Source organism: Cyrtonyx montezumae, unplaced genomic scaffold (assembly GCF_038088225.1).
Source record: "Cyrtonyx montezumae isolate F1298 unplaced genomic scaffold, pur_monq_1.0 scaffold_37, whole genome shotgun sequence".
Lineage (NCBI taxonomy): Eukaryota > Metazoa > Chordata > Aves > Galliformes > Odontophoridae > Cyrtonyx > Cyrtonyx montezumae.
The window spans coordinates 1,650,685-1,668,645 of record NW_027072042.1 but is presented as its reverse complement, the minus strand read 5'-3'; the positions used below and the strand labels follow the sequence as shown (position 1 = coordinate 1,668,645).

At 64.2% G+C, this 17,961-nt stretch overlaps 3 protein-coding genes across 3 annotated transcripts in view; all 3 read left to right on the top strand.

Annotated features, from left to right (window-relative positions):
- DCHS1 (dachsous cadherin-related 1) overlaps positions 1-5,279 on the top strand; it is a 44,164-nt gene extending 38,885 nt beyond the window's left edge. The window contains exons 17-20 of the mRNA XM_065745808.1: positions 514-644; positions 1,091-1,377; positions 1,894-2,032; positions 2,290-5,279. Of these exons, the coding sequence (XP_065601880.1) occupies positions 514-644; positions 1,091-1,377; positions 1,894-2,032; positions 2,290-4,904 (3,172 nt within the window). The 3' untranslated portion in view covers positions 4,905-5,279. The remainder of the gene's footprint in view (positions 1-513; positions 645-1,090; positions 1,378-1,893; positions 2,033-2,289) is intronic.
- A 6,657-nt stretch (positions 5,280-11,936) lies between these two features.
- On the top strand, positions 11,937-16,555 carry TPP1 (tripeptidyl peptidase 1). Its single transcript, XM_065745756.1, has 13 exons — positions 11,937-11,952; positions 12,049-12,141; positions 12,214-12,353; positions 12,432-12,582; positions 13,273-13,394; positions 13,825-14,015; positions 14,209-14,407; positions 15,335-15,523; positions 15,610-15,682; positions 15,751-15,871; positions 15,941-16,099; positions 16,172-16,309; positions 16,389-16,555. Exons 1-13 carry the CDS (start codon positions 11,942-11,944, stop codon positions 16,527-16,529), a joined length of 1,728 nt encoding a protein of 575 aa, XP_065601828.1. The 5' UTR covers positions 11,937-11,941; the 3' UTR covers positions 16,530-16,555.
- A 164-nt stretch (positions 16,556-16,719) lies between these two features.
- TAF10 (TATA-box binding protein associated factor 10) lies at positions 16,720-17,939 on the top strand. Its single transcript, XM_065745814.1, has 5 exons — positions 16,720-16,933; positions 17,014-17,162; positions 17,228-17,292; positions 17,383-17,497; positions 17,767-17,939. The coding sequence occupies exons 1-5, from the start codon at positions 16,735-16,737 to the stop codon at positions 17,854-17,856; spliced, it is 618 nt and encodes a 205-aa protein (XP_065601886.1). The 5' UTR covers positions 16,720-16,734; the 3' UTR covers positions 17,857-17,939.
- Positions 17,940-17,961: the final 22 nt, after the last annotated feature.

The following is a 17,961-nucleotide window of genomic DNA, read 5'->3' as shown; positions in this document are numbered from 1 at the left end:
TAGCTCCCAGATATGCTGACACCTGGGCCCTGCTCCCCCCTCTTGCTCTGCTCAGATCTTCTCCCATACACATCCGAAACTCCTGCCCCTTTCTCAGACTGAAAACACTATGGGTGCATCCACTGCCCTCCCCTTGCAAAAGCCCCCAGCTGTGCTCATGTACGTGCCATGTGTGTGCATTAGTGCACGGCCTGCCCGGTGCTGCAGACACGTGTGCCCACACTCACGGCCTGCTCACATGCTCTAGGTGCTGGACAAAAACCCACTGCCCTCCAAACGCACACCCAGATGTGCATCCTACGCTCTTGATGGGTGCACATCCATTGCCCACTCCAGATGTTCTGCACACATCCATTGCCCCGTACACTCCAGGTTCTGTGCACAGTTTTACTACATGCACACATGCCAACCTGTGCACACGTGCAGTGTCCTCGTGTTGCAGATGCTGTGTGCACACACTGCTCCTGACGTGCGGATGTGAACCTGGTGCTGTGCCCTTGTGCTTTCCTGCAGTTTGGTGGTAACAGCGATGGACAGAGGGACACCCCCTCTTGTAGGCTCTGCTACGCTGACAGTAGTGGTGATGGACATCAATGACAACAGCCCCACCATTCCATTTCCCTGGGAGGTGCGGGTCCCAGAAAGTAAGTGCCTCTCAGCCCTGAGGTAGTGCACTGCTAATAGCAGGAGCTGAGCTGTGCTGGACACCTGTGGGTGGGAGGGAAGCCCCCAGCAGCCCTGTCCCTGTTCCCTTGCCAAGGGCTGGCTTGTGCTGTGTCTGAGCTTCACTGAGCCCTTCAGCACTGCCCCATCTGTGACATCCTGGTTCCAGGGGGTTGTGCAACTGTGTGCCTTGAGGGAACCAGCTGAACTCAGGTCCTCCCTAGCCCCAAACCAGGAGGACTCTGGTTGCACACCCCTTCCCTGCCAGCTTTCTGCCCTGTGCATTTGTGCCCTGTCCCCCTGCCTGACTCTCAGGACCTGCACCTATCAGCACCTTCCTGCTGTCCCCAGTGCTCGAGTTTCCCCCCAAGTGAGCCAGTGCCTCTGAGGGGATGGGGATGCTGGCTCACACCTCGCCTCTCCACAGACATGCTGCTTGGCACCCAGATAGCCCAGCTGACAGGGAACGACGTGGACTCGGGCCCCGCACTCTCCTACTCCCTCGTGCTGGATGGTGATGCTGTGGGTACATTCAGTGTGCTGCGGTACGGGGGACGCATTGCTCTCACGGGGCCACTGGACTACGAGCAGCGCAGCCACTACACCGTGACACTGCGTGCCTCTGACACCCGCCACGAGACCGAGGCCAACCTCACTGTCATCGTGGAGGACATGAATGACAACGCACCAGCCTTCAGCCAGGCCTTCTACCAGGTACTGCCCGCACTCATGAGCACGTGTGTACCATGTGTACTTGACCTGCACGAGCTGTGCTGCTGCCGCTGTGCGCTGCCTGGCTCTCTTGGCCTTATGAGGCACAGAGATCACCTTGAGGATGGATTTGAGCCTTTCCTGATCCCTGCCCTTCTGGGCCTCGTCCACGTCCCAGCACCCCTCCTGCTGTCACTGCAGTTAGGCCAGAAGGCTGAAACCAAGCACGCTGCACTGGGTTCAGCAGAGAAAAAGATCAATAACTGAGTGCTTTAGTAGCTCAGATGCCACCCAGACAAGGCTGTGTGCTATGCATGTGGGCCAGGTGCCTACAGGTGACACCCATGGCCTTGGAGCAGAGATGGGGAAGGCCTTAGCTGGCAGTGAACTGGGTTATGCTGGCTGTGGCTGCCCTAGCCAGCTCCAGGCTTTGTCCCAGCCCTGCTGACCAGCTCCAGGAGAATGGGGACAGTACCCACATGAAGACCCGGTGCTGACCAGAGCTTCCTCCTCTTCCAGGTGACGTTGCCGGAACACACACCTGCAGGGAGCATCCTTCTCACCATGAGCGCCACTGACATGGACTCAGGCAGCAACGGGGACATCACCTTCCACCTGGCCGTGCCCAGTCTTGACATTGCAATTGACCCCAGCAATGGTGCGTGGGGCTGGCTGCTGCTGGCTGCTATGGGGGGCTCACACTGTGGGCTGCTCCAGCAGCTCCTGCAGAGGAAGGGGCCCTCGTGCTCAGCCCTCACCAGGCCTGGAGTGGGCAGGGAGGCAGACGTGGGGGTGTGGCCATCACACCCCACCACCGCAGCATCCCGCATGCCTGTCCCTCCAGCCAGTAACCCTAACACCCTGCCCAGCACTCTGCTGGCCCCCCATGCTGACTCTGTCTTTGTGCCCTCACAGGGACCCTGTTCACCATCCGACCAGTGGAATTTGATGCCAGCCAGCCCACCCTGGAACTGGTGGTGGAGGCCCGTGACCATGGCTCCCCCAGCCTCTCCTCCTGGGCCACGGTTCAGCTTCAGGTGCTTGATGTGAATGACCACAGCCCCATCTTCCAGGTGCCACAGTACAATGCCAGCGTCCCTGAGGACCTGCGACCAGGAACCACTGTGCTGACACTAGATGCAGGTGATGCCGACCTCTCCCGAGAGAACGCTGGCTTCGACTACACCATTGTCAGTGGCAACGGTGGCAACGCCTTCCAGGTGGAGAGCCGGGTGGCCTGGGCAGGGGGACAGCTCCGCACACAGGGTGCATTGGTGCTTGTGGAGCCCTTGGATTTTGAGGCCATCCCGGCCTACAATCTCACCGTGGCCGCCCTGGACCGGGGCCTGCCGCAGCGCAGCACCACAGTGCCTGTGCTCATCACTGTGCAGGATGTGAACGATAACCCACCTGTGTTCACCCGAGCTGAGTACCGCACAGCAGTGAGCGAGAGCACACCGCCTGGCACAGAGCTGCTCCGTGTGACTGCCCACGACGCCGACTCAGGGCCCCGTGGCCACGTTCACTACACCATCAGCTCGGGTGACCAGCACGGGCTCTTCCAGATCCATGAGAGCACAGGTGCCCTGTGCCTGGCACGGCCCCTGGACCGGGAGACCCAGGCCCTGCATGCCCTTGTGGTGCAGGCCATGGATGTGCCGGGTGGGCACTTCGCTCTGGTGCCTGTAGCCATTGAGGTGAAGGACGTCAACGACAACAAGCCGTACTTCCCGGTGGAGGTGCTTAGTGCCAGCATGCGGGAGAACCTGCCTCCAGGCACACTTGTCACCACCCTGCGTGCCATCGACACAGACACCGGGGTATTCGGGGAGCTGCAGTATGCAGTACTGGAGCAGCCGGTGGGGGGGCCTGGCATGGCAGAGGGCCGGGACGCCTTCGCCATCAACAGCAGCTCTGGGGAGCTGCGTTCCCGGCTCACCTTCGACTATGAGCGAGCCAAAGCCTTCCAGCTCCTCGTCAGGGCCACAGATGCCGGCAACGCCTCTGCTACAGTGACCGTGCGGGTGCTGGTGACCGGGGAGGACGAGTACGATCCCATCTTCCTGAGCCCCTCCTTCAGCTTTGAGGTCCCTGAGGGTGCCCACAAAGGGCAGAGCATTGGGCGGGTCCTGGCAACAGATGAGGACGAGGGAGCTGACGGTGTTGTGCTGTACAACCTGGCCAAGCCCTCGCCGTACTTTGCCATCAACCAAACCACAGGCACCATCTACCTGCGGGTGGACAGCCAGCCCCAGGCCGGGGCTGGGCGCACCAAGAGGGAGCCCCGTGAGATGAACCTCGAGGTGCAGGCACGCAGCCCCCTGCCAGCATCCCGTTCGGCCTCCGCACAGGTCACCATCGACGTCACGCACACCTCCTTCGGCCTGGCTCCGGACCTCAACCTGCTGCTGGTGGCCGTGGCCGCCTCGCTGGGTGTCGTGGTCGTTCTGGCTGCCGTGGCCATCGTGCTGGCACTGGTCCGCTCCCGCCACCGCCGAGGCCACGAGAAGACGGAGGGGGACCGGCCACTGGCCCACGTGCAGAGCAGTTCTCTGCAGAAGCTGGGCCATGAGGAGCCCGCACTCCCCGGGGGCGAACACATCTACCACCAAGCACTGCCAGGGTACGGGGGGGAGCCCGCGGGGCCCTACACACGGGGCGGCTCTCTGGACCCCTCACACTCCAGTGGCAGAGGCTCTGCTGAGGCGGCCGAGGACGACGAGATCCGGATGATCAACGAGTACCCACGCGTGGCCAGCATCACAGCATCCATGCAGGAGCACATTTCAGCCCGCGGCCCCGACTCCGGCATCCAGCAGGATGCGGACCAGCTCTCCGACATCTCCTGCGAGCCGGCCGCCCTGGAGAGCTCCCAGTGGTTCAAGAGCAAGAAGGGCTCTGGGCTGCTGCTGCCAGGGCCCACCTCGCAGCTATACCGTGAGGATGGGGGAGGCAGTGCCTTCCTCGGTGTGCGCTGCGGCCTCAGCGTCTCCTCGCAGCCCCAGGACTACACCTTCCCAGAGGATGGCAAGCCCTCTGTGGAAGGCTCGCTCACCGCCATCGTGGCCAGTGACGAGGAGCTCCGTGGCAGCTACAACTGGGATTACCTGCTGAACTGGTGCCCCCAGTTCCAGCCGCTGGCCAGCGTCTTCACGGAGATCGCCCGCCTCAAGGATGAGAGCTCCCTGCGCAAGCCCTTCCCGACCAAGCCCAAGGCAGAGCCCAAGCCCCGCATCGACCCCCCACCCCTCATCACCTCTGTAGCCCACCCGGGTGCCAAGTCCGTGCCCCCCAAGCCGCCAGCGGGCAGGACCTTCCCGCACCCATCAACGCTGCGCCGCTCGCCCATCAGCCACGAGGGCTCCATCTCGTCCTCCGCCATGTCACCCAGTTTCTCCCCCTCGCTGTCCCCGCTGGCCGCCCGCTCCCCTGTGGTCTCGCCCTTTGGCATCTCGCAGGGCCCCTCCGCCTCCGCCATCAGCGCCGAGCACTCACTGGAGCCCTCTGAGGAGGCCGAGCTCAGGATTTAGGCCTGGGCCCGTGGACTCCCCCGCCCTCCCCTGCGGACACAGGGCCAAGAGCGGGGCCAAGCCGAGGGCTGCTCGGCACGGTACTGGTTTGGTTTCCCAGCACCTTGCCCATCCCGGGGCCCCACATGCTGTGGGTTCCCATGTGCTTTGGGAATGCTGACTCTTGTCACTCCCTGTGGTCTGGCAGATTCACTGCTTCTTCTGATGCCCTGTGGACTGCTGAGCCCAGCGCCAGCACCCCTAGGCATGGTTCCTTGTACTGCTCACAGTGTCCCAGACCAGTGCCTGGCACGCTGCTGCTTCGTGGTACTCTGTGCTCTGAGAGGGGCTGGGAGCAGAGCGGTGCTCCCTGCCCTGCTGGGCCAGGGCACTGCCACCTGCAGCCTCTGCTCTGCCCCGGCCACCTGCCCGAGGGCTCGCCGTGCGGCAGCCCAGATGCAGTGAGGGGCTAGCCCGTCCCCGCTGGCCCCATCCCATGGGAGCTCACAGGGCCAGGGACTCACTGCTCAGCTGGTGCACTGCAGCAGCCTGCAGGTCTGTGGGAAGCAGGGTGGCTGACCCTGCTCGCTGGTCAGAGGAAACATGCCAGGCCTGACTGGACAGGGAGGAGAAAGCAGTGCCCTTTATCTGCTTGGCTGGTGGGGGGCAAAGTAGAGCTGTTGGCGTCCCACAGGCCCCTCCACCTCCCACCACTGCATCTGCCCCTCGAAAGGGCTCACCTTCCCAAGGCTGAGGGCCTTGGGGTGTGGCTGTATGGCTGCCCTCTGGGGCTGCAGGCTGGCATCGGGCACAGGCACTGCCCAGGTACCAGGCTGGCAGTGCAGCTGGCAGGAGCAGCAGTGCCAGAGGTGCATTAGCTGACCCCAGGATGGCCAGGCCCTGGGAAAGGCCCCAGCACGGCTGCTCTGTGACCTCCTCTCGCCCTGCGTGCCCTTGGCCTGGTGGCCAGCCTGCAGCTGCAGGGGAGCGTGGGTGGGAGTACCCCAGGGAGCCGTGTGGGCCGAGGCTGATGTGACAGCCAGCATGCCGTCCTGATACGGTGTGGGATGCGGGCAGCAGGGCTTCCCAGGAGCCTGCAGTGCTCACCAGGATGCGCTGGGACACCAGGGCCACCTCCACAACACGGGTGGCTGCCGGAGTCCCCGGCCCCTGTGCTGGCTGCACTGCTCCTTCATGTCACATTGTGGGAATAGGAAGAGCCACACACCCTTGGGGCTGGTCCCCATCCTCACGCCAGCACTGCTTGCAGCTGGTGTCAACTCACAGTTGGTGTCAGCCCCTGCGCAGCGCTCACCTCGGCCCACAGCACATGGCATGGCCCTGGGAGCCCTGGCTGCTCGGGGTGCTGTGACCCACATGCAGTTACAGGTGCAGAGTGAGGGTCAGGAGCCGGGCGCGTGAGCCACAGCAGCCCCAAATGCACAGCCTGGGAGGACTCCCAGCTGTCTGAGAAGGGGATCTGGGGCTGCTTTTGGTATTTTGGAATTTTCTTCCTATCATACTTTTCCTAGATCCACTCCATAGCCTCAAGTGCAAAGCCTGTGTGCACCATTGGCTGCACCCTCATTGGTCACCCCAGCCCCAAGTGTTTATCACAGCAGCCACAAAGCACCACTTTTGCCCACTGTCTCTGTGCATCCCACTCAGAACCACCCGCACCAGCAGCCCCATCTCCACACACCGCAGGGCCCAGCACAGCCTCACACCCCAGCACCACTCTGCCCCCGGGTCCCTGTGATGCCCACAAGTCCCCAGTGCTGGCAGCCCCAGGAGTGCCCTGGGTCACAACAGAGGGCGGCACTGGGGAGGCCATGGGGTGCTGAGGTGGCTTTTGGAGGGGAGGATGTGTTCTGCCTTGCTCGGCACAGGGATGGCCCAGAGGTGCCCTGAGACACTCCCCTCTGCATGTTGGGACGGGTCACTCCTGCATGCAGTGTAGGGTAGGGTCAGACACACGGCCCCACTCTGGTCTGGGGGTTACAGCCACGTGCTGCTGAGCCCAGCCAGGAGCCAAGCCTCCAGTTATTTATTTTTACACATTGTACTATGATTCCTGTTTTCTACTTTGTACTTTTGTATCGTGTCTCGCTGAGCTGCATGTATTGGGCGCTGCGTGTCGGCCCGCACACTGGGCTGCTCCAGCACAGCCTGGACCCAAGTGCCAACTTCTCAAAGAAATGCCTTAATAAACCACACTTGTTTGTACAGAACTCCACACAGAATCAGAGAATCGTAGAATCCTTAGAGTTGGAAGGGACCTTTAAGGGCCATCTAGTCCAACTCCCCTGCAGTGATCAGGGACACCCACAGCTCCGTCAGGTTTCCTTGATCAGCATCACCACCGCTGCTGTGAGTGCATGCCATGCTGGCACCACGGCCCTGCAGGTGCTGGGGAGAAGCATTGTCAGGGCTGGAGGATGGGAGGCAGTGCTGGGGAACCCAGCAGCTGCAGTGGGCTTGTCCCTGGGCTCGTGTGGCAGAGCTGGGACTGCTGGGGGAAAGGATGCGTAGTACCACTTTCTGTCCTGGGCCAGGCAGCTCCAGGGTCCTGCTGCCCAGCCCAGCTGCCTGCCTCCTGGCCTTGACCAAGACAGGACATGCAGCAATGCCAGACTTGAGCACAACAGAGGATGCAGAGGCACTGCACACACACCGTGGGCCTGGTCTGGATGCCCAGCTTCTCCAGCAAGGTGTGCTGCAGCTGTACCTGCCCCTGCATTGCTGCACGCATGCAGTCTTGGCTGCTGCCCTCTCCAAGATGCCTGCATCTGCATGCATCACCACACTGTGCACCTCTCTCCTTGTGGCTGCACCGTGCACGTTTCCTCTCAGTGGCTGCACCTTGCAGGTTTTCCCTCTTAGTGGCTGCCAGGCCGGGCAGGAGAGGCTGCACCACTCTGTGCACCCAGGTTGTGTTGTCCAAAAGCAGACTTGTTGCTCCGTGTGCAGAAGGTCAGTAATCATACAGTGAGAACAGACGTTGTTTGTTTATTTCAGGATTGCCCAAGCCTGGCTGTGCAGTGGTTTCCCACAAACCCAACGCACCAAACAAAACTATCTGTGCACTATTTATACACAAAAGTCACAGAGTTGGTAATTTTTCCAGTCCATCCTCCTGGCAATGAGTGGTTGGTCGTTGATTTACATGCAATTATAACAATGCTGACTCCGTACTTCCACTATCACATGTGCTCAGGGGAGGGGTCTTCACCTGGGCTGGAGCCTTCTGCCCGTGGGTGTGATTTGCAGTATTGAACGCCGTTCAGCTGAGGGTGTATGGATCTTGAGTTTTCTCACCAAGCTGCCCGGGTAAGAAAGTATTTTGTTCTATGTCCTCCTCAAGGCCCCCTGGCTCTGGGCTGTCTGTTCAAAGGCACCGAGCACTGACTCCTTTGACACCTCACATAACGTTATCTCCGTTTCTAGTGCTCGTGCTCAGCAGGCTGAGCAGCTGTGAGGCTGCACCTGTCCCCAGCACAGCACAGGTGTGCAGTCACATGAAGCAGAGCACACAGGGCATTGCAGATGCTCAGCCCTCACCGGCAGTGCTGCACTCACCTGGCTGCCCCCTCTAGATAACAAACTGTCCCAGGGGATGCTCATGCACTAGCTGCGTTTCTCTGGCAGCCACTCAGGCAGCGCACTGCCCAGCAGCTGCCCTCAGGTGCTGGGACCCAACATACAGACCCTTGGGGCACAGCCCCACTCCAAATGGCGTTTTAATACTCTCATCTGCAGCTCTCCCACACAGTCACACACAGGGACCTCAGGGGGCCTCAACTGACCCCAGACCCTGTGCTCCCTGGCAGCAAGTTGGGTCTGCCCTGCTCCCTCCCTGCTGCAGCTCAGCCCCAGGCAACACACAGCTCAGCTCCCATCGCCCACACTGCGCCTGCCGGGAAGGACACGCACTGACAGCCTGCATCCCTGCTAAGAGGTGCGCACCACGGGCCCTGGGACACGAGATCCAACTGGAACTGCTGACACAGCCTCCACGGACACGTGCACAAAATACAGCCCCAGGAAAACACGCTGCAGCAGGGTGTAAGAAGCAGACAGGGCAGGTTGTGCTGCTGCCCAGTGCAGGGTAGAGCTAAACACGTGTGCTGACCGTCAGTCCATTTACAGCTGCTTTCATCCCCTTTCCCTTGTTTTCAAGCTATTTTTCCTCTCCAGACTGCATTGCTCCCTCTCTTTTCTGACATCCCATAATAAGCCTTGCGTGACCCAAAAACGCTCTACATTCTGCCTCTCAGGGTGTGCCCTGCATCCTAGGCAGTACTTCTGTCTGTTTATCAGCACTCCTGCACCCGTTTTGGTGGGTGCCTTCAGCTGTGGAGCGATCCCCGCTGCCGCAGCCCTGAACAGAGCTGGGCACAGACGTCCCTCTGTATGGGACATGGGGGTTCCCGTGCCTGCCACTGCTCCTCTGCGCTGCCTTAATCGCATAACCCAGCACCTCCACCTCCCCCACGTTATGAACGCGGTGCCAGGGCTGTGGCTGACACTGTGGGTGACTCTGGCTGTTCCCCAGCATTGCCCAACCACAGGTAATCCTTACCAGCTTCACTCGTGGGAACAACACCTACAGCACGCTGGGGGCGGGCACGGCCCCACCTGGGACATCCTGGCAGCTCCCCTGGCTGCTCGGGCTCTCCCACCCCAGTCCGCTGCGAGCAGATGCTCGTTAGAGTAATTAGCTCTGCCAGAACACCCTAATCTTTGCTGGCCAGACAGCTCCATAATCTCCCGCAGACCTCATCCCACTTCCAGCCCTGCCCCGAGCTGCACGCGGGGGGCGGCCGGGTGGGCTGCAGCACTTCGGCAGCGCCTCAGCCCTCGGCCAACGTGGATCGGCCGTCCCCTGCAGCTGCAGCCGTGGGCTGGGGCCGCGCAGCCCCGGGCCACGCGTGGGCGACGGGAAGGGCGGGCCGGGACCGGGATAGGAGGTGCGGGGCGGATGATGCTGCGCACCCAGGAGCGGTACGGCTGGGAGCGAGGATCGCGGGCTGCCTGCCCCTCCCTGTGTGCCCCAGGCATGCGGGGGGCACCCACCTCCCCCGGGAGACCCCTCCACGCGGTGACAGCCGCTTTCAGCCCAGGTGGGCGGCGGTCCCACGTGGTTCAGGAGCCTTTCTGCAGCACGGCGCAGAGCTCTTCCCACGGACAAGGACGGGAGGTGGGGCTCAGCGGGGTCCTCGATCCTCCCCGCTGTGATGGGTCCCGCGTCCCCTCAAAGCTGCACCCACCGCCCTCAGCCCCTTCCTGTCCCGCCCGTCCCCTGCTCTTCCCCCCCACAGGGTGCAACAGCACAACTTTGAGCGGGCAACCAGCTCCAGCTGCTGCAAACCACACCGTGCTGCTTGCATGGAAACTCTGAGCGGCCCCACACGTGTTTCCAATTGCAGGCACCAGAAATGCCCGAGGGCTCTGCACAGACACTCACGCTATGGGCAACACCCAAAGGAGGAGTGCTGATGTCCTGCACAAAGTGGGTACGAAGCATTGGATTCCTACGGGACAGGAGAGGGGTTTTCTGGGAGGCAGGGGGAGCACCTCGGAGGCCAAATGGGGGCTGAGGAATGCGGATGGATTTCCGTGTGTCAGTGAGACGCTGAATGCTGTTCTGTGAACAGGAAGGACTGTGCTTCAGCCCCACTTGGTCCCCTAGCTGCCTTGCTTCACCCAAAGGGAGCAGAGCCAAGGTCTGCATCAGGCATCGCCTGCGTGGGTGCGTGGCACCTCCACCCTCGGCTGCACAGCACTGCGTGCACAGCAGGGCTGAGGGCAGGAGGCAGAAGGGTGGGACCACTGCAGCCACGGACCTTCTCTCCTCCTGACCCAGACTTAGCAGCCACTGTTCCAGCGGTGCCTCGTGATGCTCTGAAGCACGAGAGTGCTTCTGCCTCTTCCCAGCAGCTGCTGCTCTGGACAGACACACTGTGGCTCTGGCGTGGGAGAGATGGCAGCCCGGCCCAGGCAGGTGGTTTTCCCATTGTCCATCTCTTCCTGGCTTGGACACTGCTCTGCAAAAGCAGGAAAGGAAGGAGGAGTTCCTGGAGTGGCTGCAAGCAGCACATCTGCACTTGTGGCTGGGACAAGGGCTCATAGATCCAAGCCAAAGCGGCAGGTGGGGTCACAGCACCCTCACCTCATCTCTGCCTCTGAGGAAGTCCCCGAGGGCTCTCGGGCAGGGTGACAAACTCCGTGGTGGCATTTCCTGAGCCTCCTTCAGCAGTGGCAATAAGTACTTGAATTTTCCACAACCCCAAGCTCCACAAGTATCGTGATCCTGCTTTTGTGATACTAATTAGGACGGCTCCTAGTGTGGGAACATCCGAGAGAACAAGCCCAGGAAACCGAGAGCTGCTGCTCAGCAGTACTGGGAGCCAAGCAGCTGCAGCGACAGTGCCAGCTGGACAGGACAAGATGAACTGCTTGGCAGCACGGCTACGACTCCTGCTGCCCCCTCCCACGGCCCTGTGAGAACGCTGCAGCCCCCCGGGTCCCCGCGGGCAGCCCCAGGCGGTGGCAGCAGTGCTAAGGGCAGCATTGGATGTGCTCAGAGGCGCCGTCCGGTCGCTCGGGGTGACACCGGGGCCCCGCGGAGAGCGGCCTGGACACGCGCCCTGCAGCCGGGGCGGGCAGCGAGGGGCAGACCCCGCGGGCAGCCTTTATTTTCCGCTCCCCCCGCTGCAGCGAGGTGCCGGCAGGCGCAGTCCCGCTGGATGGGGCCCTGCAGCGCTACGCTGCCCGCCCCTGCCGGGTGCACGCCGGGTTAACCTCGCACGGATCCCTCGGCCGCCCCATCCGGGCCCCGCCGCGGGGCAAGCTCCACGCCGGCCCGCCCCACGGGGCCCCGCAGAGCCATAACAGCGGCGACCCGGGGAGGGGCGGACCCCGCCCCGCGCACCGACCCACGCGGGCAGCGGCGACGGGGCCCACCCGCCACGTGACCGCGGGCGCTTCACGTGACCGGGGCCGCTCACGTGACCGAGACTCATGCGCTTCCTCACGTGACCGCGCGCTGTGGCGGGATGGCGCGGGGGTAACGGGGCCGGGGGAGGGGGGGTGTTTGGGCGGCAGTCGGGCGCTGTTGCGGCGGGGCCCGGTGTCCCCCCCCGCTGACCGCTGTTCCCCGCAGGTGCCGGGCGCTCCCCGCCGTGCTGGCGCTGTGTGCGGCCGCCTGGAGCTGCTGCGCCGCGGGTCGGGCGCTGGAGCGGGACCAGCCGTTCCGGTAGGTGCCGTCCTGAGAGCCGCGGGCGGTGCGGTGCTCCCCGCGCTGCCCCCGCTCACGGTCCGCCCGCAGCCCTCCCCCCGGCTGGGCCCTCTCCGGCCGCGTGAGCCCCGAGCACGGCGTGCAGCTGACCCTGGCGCTCCGGCAGCGCGGCACCGCTCGCCTCGCCCGCCTCGTCCGCGCCGTGTCCGAGCCGCGCTCCCCGCAATACGGTAACGACCGCGTCCGCCGCCGCCGGCCCCGCCGCGCTCCGGGCCGTGCGCTGACACCCCCCCCCCGTGTGCCCGCAGGCAAATACCTGAGCTTGGAGCAGCTGCGGGACCTCGTGCAGCCCTCCCCGGCCGCGCTCATGACCGTGCTCAAGTGGCTGCGGGGCCACGGCGTCGAGGATTGCCGCAGCGTCGTCACTCTCGACTTCCTGGAGTGCCGCATGCCGGTGAGGTGAGCCCAGAGCCACAGGGCCAGAGCCGCTTGCCTCCAGCACTGGGCGATGCAGCTCCGTGGCCCGCTGCTCTGTGCAGCCCCGGTGCTGGGGGAGCCATGGCCCTCTGGCCCTGAGCACATCGGGCTGGGTGCATGTATAAGACAGGTGCTTGGGCTGCCCCACACCGCCTTGTGCCCTCTTGGAGCTAGTGTCCCCACAGGACGGCTTGGGGCAGGGCTGGGGTGAGCTCCGGTTGACTTCCATGGTGCTCAGCCCAGGTATAGAGGGCACTCTTTGCTTTGCAAACGCTGTGCAGGTAGGAAGGGACTCTACTCTTTGAAAGCGTAAATAACTGCGGGACAAGGGGAACTGGTTTTAAGTTGAGGGAGGGAAGGTTTAGGTTGGATGTCAGGAGGAAGTTCTTTACTTTGAAAGTGGTGAGCTGCTGGAACGGGCTGCCCAGAGAGGGTCCTGGATGCTCCGTCCATGGATGTGTTCAGTGCCAGATTGGATGGGGCCCTGGGCAGCCTGGTCTAGTATGAGATGGGGAGGTTGGTGGCCCTGCCTGTGGCAGGGGGGTTGCAGATTCACGACCCTTAAGTCTTCCAACCCGGGCCATTCTGTGAAGAAGCTCGTCCCTGGCTCCTCGCAGCTGCAGGCAGGGTTGGGCCGTGCTGTCCCTGCGTGAGGCCGTCCCTGTGTTGCAGCACGGCCGAGCGTCTCCTGCCCGGGGCTGAGTTCCACCGCTACGTGAAGGGGCAGCGCAGTGTGATACGCTCCCCGCAGCCCTACGCCGTTCCCGAGGAGCTGGCGGAGCACATCGACTTCGGTATGGTGCAGGGGCACTGGGGCTGCTCAGAGGTGCAGGTGGGAGGCTGAGCACTGCCTGGCCAGGATGGGGCTACCACAGTGCACAGAGCATAGTGGTTCTCTGGCCATGTCCCTGCTGCCCCGTGCCTCCCGAGGAGGCAAGTGATGGCACTGGGTGCTCGGTGCTGGCTGTGCCACTGCTTCTGAGGGGTAAAAGCTCCTCCCATAAGGAAACTGGCACCAGAGTCATTTGCACAAGGAGAGCACGGTGTGCTGGGCAGTGATGGCTGCCCAGCAGTGGGGTAATGGCAGCCCATGAGGAACCAGAGTGCAGTGTGCTATGGGTGCTCCTCGTGCCCTACTTCCAGCCAGGGTGGGGAGGGGGAGGAGGACTGCATCTTGGCAGAGCACAGGACCCTCTCCGGGCCTTCTCCTTGCTTGTGGAGCAGTGGGGGGTCTGCACCGGTTCCCTGCGGAGAGGAGTGTGGTCAGCAGGGCTTGGGCCAAGGAGGGAGCGGAGTCCCATGGGCAGAAAGCAGCCTTCCACCTGGGTGTGATGCCATCAGTCATTCGGAAGCGATACAACATGACGAAGGAAGACATTGGAGTGCTGCCCAACAACAGCCAGGCCTGTGCCCAGGTACTTCCCGGAGCTGAGGGGACAGCAGCTTGCACCCCAGAGCTGGGGCACTGCTTCACTGCGGCTCTGATGGTCACAGGGTGCTCTGGGAGGGTTCAGCAGCTGCTGGGAGCTGTAGCCACTGTTCACGAGCACACTGAGCCAACTTCTCAGGTGGGGAGAAAGAACTCTATGTTCCTCTGTGTCCCCACAGTTCCTGGAGCAGTACTTCCACCAGGCTGACCTGGCTGTGTTCATGAAGCTCTTTGGCAGCAGCTTTGCCCATCGCACCGAGGTTGACCGTGTGGTTGGGCACCAGCGCCAGGGCAGGGCTGGGCTGGAGGCCAGCCTGGATGTGGAGTACATCATGAGCACGGGCGCCAACATCTCCACGTGGGTCTTCAGCAATGCAGGTACTGATCCCCTGCCAGGGCCCACTTTGTCCTGTCTGCTTCCACATGTGTCAGTGCTAGATCAAGTAGGACATCAGCCCACAGTTCGGGGAAGCACTCGCTCTCTGCTGGGTGTGAGATAGACCAGCTGGACTGTGTGCAGCTCGAGCTGTACCTCCTCTGATGCCTCACAGACACCTCATGGGGGCCACGGGACTGTGCTTTTATGGCTCCTTTGGGGACATATTATGTGGGCTTCTAGCATTGGAGCTGCTGTGGGTCTCTGATGGCTCTTAGAGGAGACGTCATCTATTGGTTTTGGATGCGTGAACTTGCACCATCCTCAGCACCCTGCAGCATTCCACCCCCTGCCCTGGCTGTGTCGTGTTGCCTCACTCCTCTGCCTCTCTGTGGAGAGCTGAGCTCTTGCCCATGAATGCCAGGGGGTGGATGAAGGGCAGCTGAGGGAACCGGGCTGCAAACCAGTCTGCACCAGTATGTGTTGGTGCTGTGGAACCATGCAGTTTGTCCACGTTAGAGGAACAGAGGCCGAGTGCACCAGGGCTGTTGGCTCTGTCCTGGCGTGACGTCTGCTGGTGCACAAAGCTGTGTGTAGGTTTCCTCCTCTTCTGTGCTGCCTGCAGTGCAGGAAGGGGACAGAGGCAGCAGGGAGGCCGGGACCCTGTGCTCTACAGTGCACAGAGCGGGGAAGGGGGCAGGAGGGGCCTTGGCAGGTAGAGGTGTGCTGGGTGCTGCCCTTCCATGAGAGCTGTGGGCAGAGCCGTTCGTGCCATGCTGCTCTGCTGCTGGGAGCTCATGGCAGTGTCCATCTGAGTTGCTCTCTCTGCACTGTTCAGGCAGAGGCGGCAGGAAGCAGAGCCCTGGCTTCCCCTGCTGGGGGGCACAGCGATGCCTGTCCCCCCTGAAACGGCGCCTTTGTGCCCGCAGGGCGGCACGAGAGCCAGGAGCCCTTTCTGACCTGGCTGCTGCTGCTCAGCAACATGTCGGCTGTGCCCTGGGTGCACTCTGTCAGCTACGGGGACGACGAGGACAGCCTGTCCCAGGCCTACCTGCAGCGTGTCAACGTGGAGTTCATGAAGGCGGCTGCCCGCGGCCTCACTGTGCTCTTCGCTTCGGGTGCGTGTGCTGCTGGGCTGGCAGTGCTGCTCTGTCCGGTGCTGCGTGGGTACCGTGGGTACCGCCTCACGCGTCCCTGCCCGCAGGTGACGACGGTGCCGGGTGCAGGAGGGTGCCCGGGGGGAACCACACCTTCCGGCCCAGCTTCCCGGCCTCCAGGTAACGGGGGTGGGGGGATGCAGTGAGGGGCAGTGAGCCCCGGGGCTGCAGCATCTGCCCGTCCTCAGCCCCTACGTGACCACCGTCGGCGGCACGGCCTTCAAGAACCCTTTCCTGGTGACGGCAGAAGTGACGGATTACATCAGCGGCGGCGGCTTCAGCAACGTCTTCCCCATGCCCGACTACCAGGTGCGGGCGGGGCGGGCGGGGCTCCCCGGTGCGGAGCGGGACGCGGGCTGAGCCGGGCTGCGTCCCCAGGCCGACGCCGTGCGGAGCTTCCTGCGCTCCGCCCCGAAGCTGCCCCCCAGCTCCTACTACAACGGCAGCGGCCGCGCGTACCCCGACGTGGCCGCGCTGTCGGACAACTACTGGGTGGTGACGAACCGCCTCCCGCTGCCGTGGGTGTCGGGCACGTCGGTAAGCGGAGCGCCGCGGGGCTCGGGCGCGGGGCCGCGCTCCGCCCGGTGCTGAGGCGTTTCCCCCTCCCAGGCGTCGACGCCGGTGGTGGCGGGGATGCTGGCGCTCATCAACGACCGCCGCGTGCAGCGGGGACAGCCGCCGCTCGGCTTCCTCAACCCCGCGCTGTACCGCCTGCGGGAGCGGGGCCACGGCGCGGCGCTCTTCGACGTGAGCGGGGGGGGAGGGGTGGGGTGGGGTCTCCTTGCACCAAGGGGTGCGGGGGTCCCACGCCGTCGCTGTCCCGCAGGTGACGCAGGGCTGCCACCTCTCCTGCCTGGACGGCACGGTGCAGGGCCAGGGCTTCTGCGCCGGCCCCGCGTGGGACCCGGTGACGGGCTGGGGGACGCCCAACTTCCCGCTGCTGCTGCGCGCGCTGACGGCGCCGTGACGCCAATAAAGGCCGCGGCCCCGCGCCTCCGCCGTACTGTGCCGATACCGACCGGGGCGGGGGGAGGGAGGGAAGGGGGGCGGGGCCGCGAGGCGGCCAATGGGGCGCGGCGGGAGGCGGGGCCGGCCGGGCCGCGGGGCCAATCGGGCGGCGCGCCGCGCGCAGGCGCGTCGGAGAAGCGTCCGGAGTCGCGCGGCGGTGGGCGATGAGCTGCAGCGCCGAGGCCGACCCCGCGCCCGCGGTCCCGGCCGCCCCCGCGCCGCCCGCCCCCGCCCCCGCGCCCACCGCCGACAACAAGCCCAGCCCGGCCGCTGCCGGCAGCGGCGTCCCCGGGGCGCCCCCGAGTGCGGCGGGCGGAGCGGCGCGGGGAGCCGAGGGCGGAGCGGCCGCCGGGAGAGGACCCGGTGAGCGCGGGGGGGGGGGCGGCGGAGCGGGGGGGGAGGTGATGGGGAGGGGAGGGGCCGCTGAGCGTCTCTGCCCGCAGCGCCCGTCTCGGCCGCGGCGCCGCCCGAAGGAGCGATGTCCAACGGAGTGTACGTCCCGCCCGGCGCCGCCAACGGAGAGGTGAAGCCCGTGGTGTCGGGGACGCCGCTCGTGGACTTCCTGCTGCAGCTGGAGGACTACACCCCCACGGTACGCGCGGCGCGGGGCGGGGGCCGCGGGCGGGCGGGCACTGAGCGCTGCTCTCTTCCCCGCAGATCCCGGACGCCGTCACGGGGTATTACCTGAACAGAGCGGGCTTCGAGGCCTCCGACCCGCGCATGTGAGTGGGAGGGGCGGCCGGGGGGGGTCCGCCGAAATCCCCCGGCCCCGCGCGGTGCCCCCGCCGACGCCGTCCCCTCTGTGCCCGCAGCATCCGCCTGATCTCGTTGGCCGCGCAAAAATTCATCTCCGATATCGCCAACGATGCGCTGCAGCACTGCAAGATGAAGGGAACGGCCTCGGGGAGCTCCCGCAACAAGAGCAAGGTGAGGGGAGGGCCGCGCGGGGGCTCCTGCTGCTGCGCCCCGGGAAGGACAGCGCTGACCCGCGGGGGCTTTGCTGCTGGGAGGGAGGGAGATGAAGGGAGGAAGCACACGGAGCAGCTCCTGGGCGCTCCCGCAGCCGTTATCTGCGCGCGGTTCAGGGGCAGCGGAACCAAAGCACCGAGAGCCCCGCAGCTGAGGGCAGAGAGCAGACACGGCTCTGCGCTGCGGGGGGAGTGCCCCGTGGCCTCCAGCTGCCCCCCGTCCCCCAGGACAAGAAGTACACGCTGACCATGGAGGACCTGACGCCGGCGCTCGCAGAGTACGGCATCAATGTGAAAAAGCCGCATTACTTCACGTGAAGACCGAGGGATTGTTTCTGGGAACTTTTTTAGGGTTGCTTCTGCACCATTAAACCACTGGGTAGTTTTTTTTTTGGTGGAAAGACAGCCCGTCTCCTGCCCACG

What these genes read in the sequence shown, in the direction of transcription:
- TPP1 (XM_065745756.1), top strand. An exon ending in GAGCGGGACCAGCCGTTCCG is followed by an intron (nt 12,142 to 12,213) that starts GTAGGTGCCGTC and finishes GTCCGCCCGCAG; the next exon opens with CCCTCCCCCCGGCTGGGCCC. An exon ending in TCCCCATGCCCGACTACCAG is followed by an intron (nt 15,872 to 15,940) that starts GTGCGGGCGGGG and finishes CTGCGTCCCCAG; the next exon opens with GCCGACGCCGTGCGGAGCTT.
- TAF10 (XM_065745814.1), top strand. Translation starts at nt 16,735, where the DNA reads ATGAGCTGCAGCGCCGAGGCCGACCCCGCGCCCGCGGTCCCGGCCGCC. An exon ending in GAGGCCTCCGACCCGCGCAT is followed by an intron (nt 17,293 to 17,382) that starts GTGAGTGGGAGG and finishes CTGTGCCCGCAG; the next exon opens with CATCCGCCTGATCTCGTTGG. An exon ending in GCTCCCGCAACAAGAGCAAG is followed by an intron (nt 17,498 to 17,766) that starts GTGAGGGGAGGG and finishes CCCGTCCCCCAG; the next exon opens with GACAAGAAGTACACGCTGAC.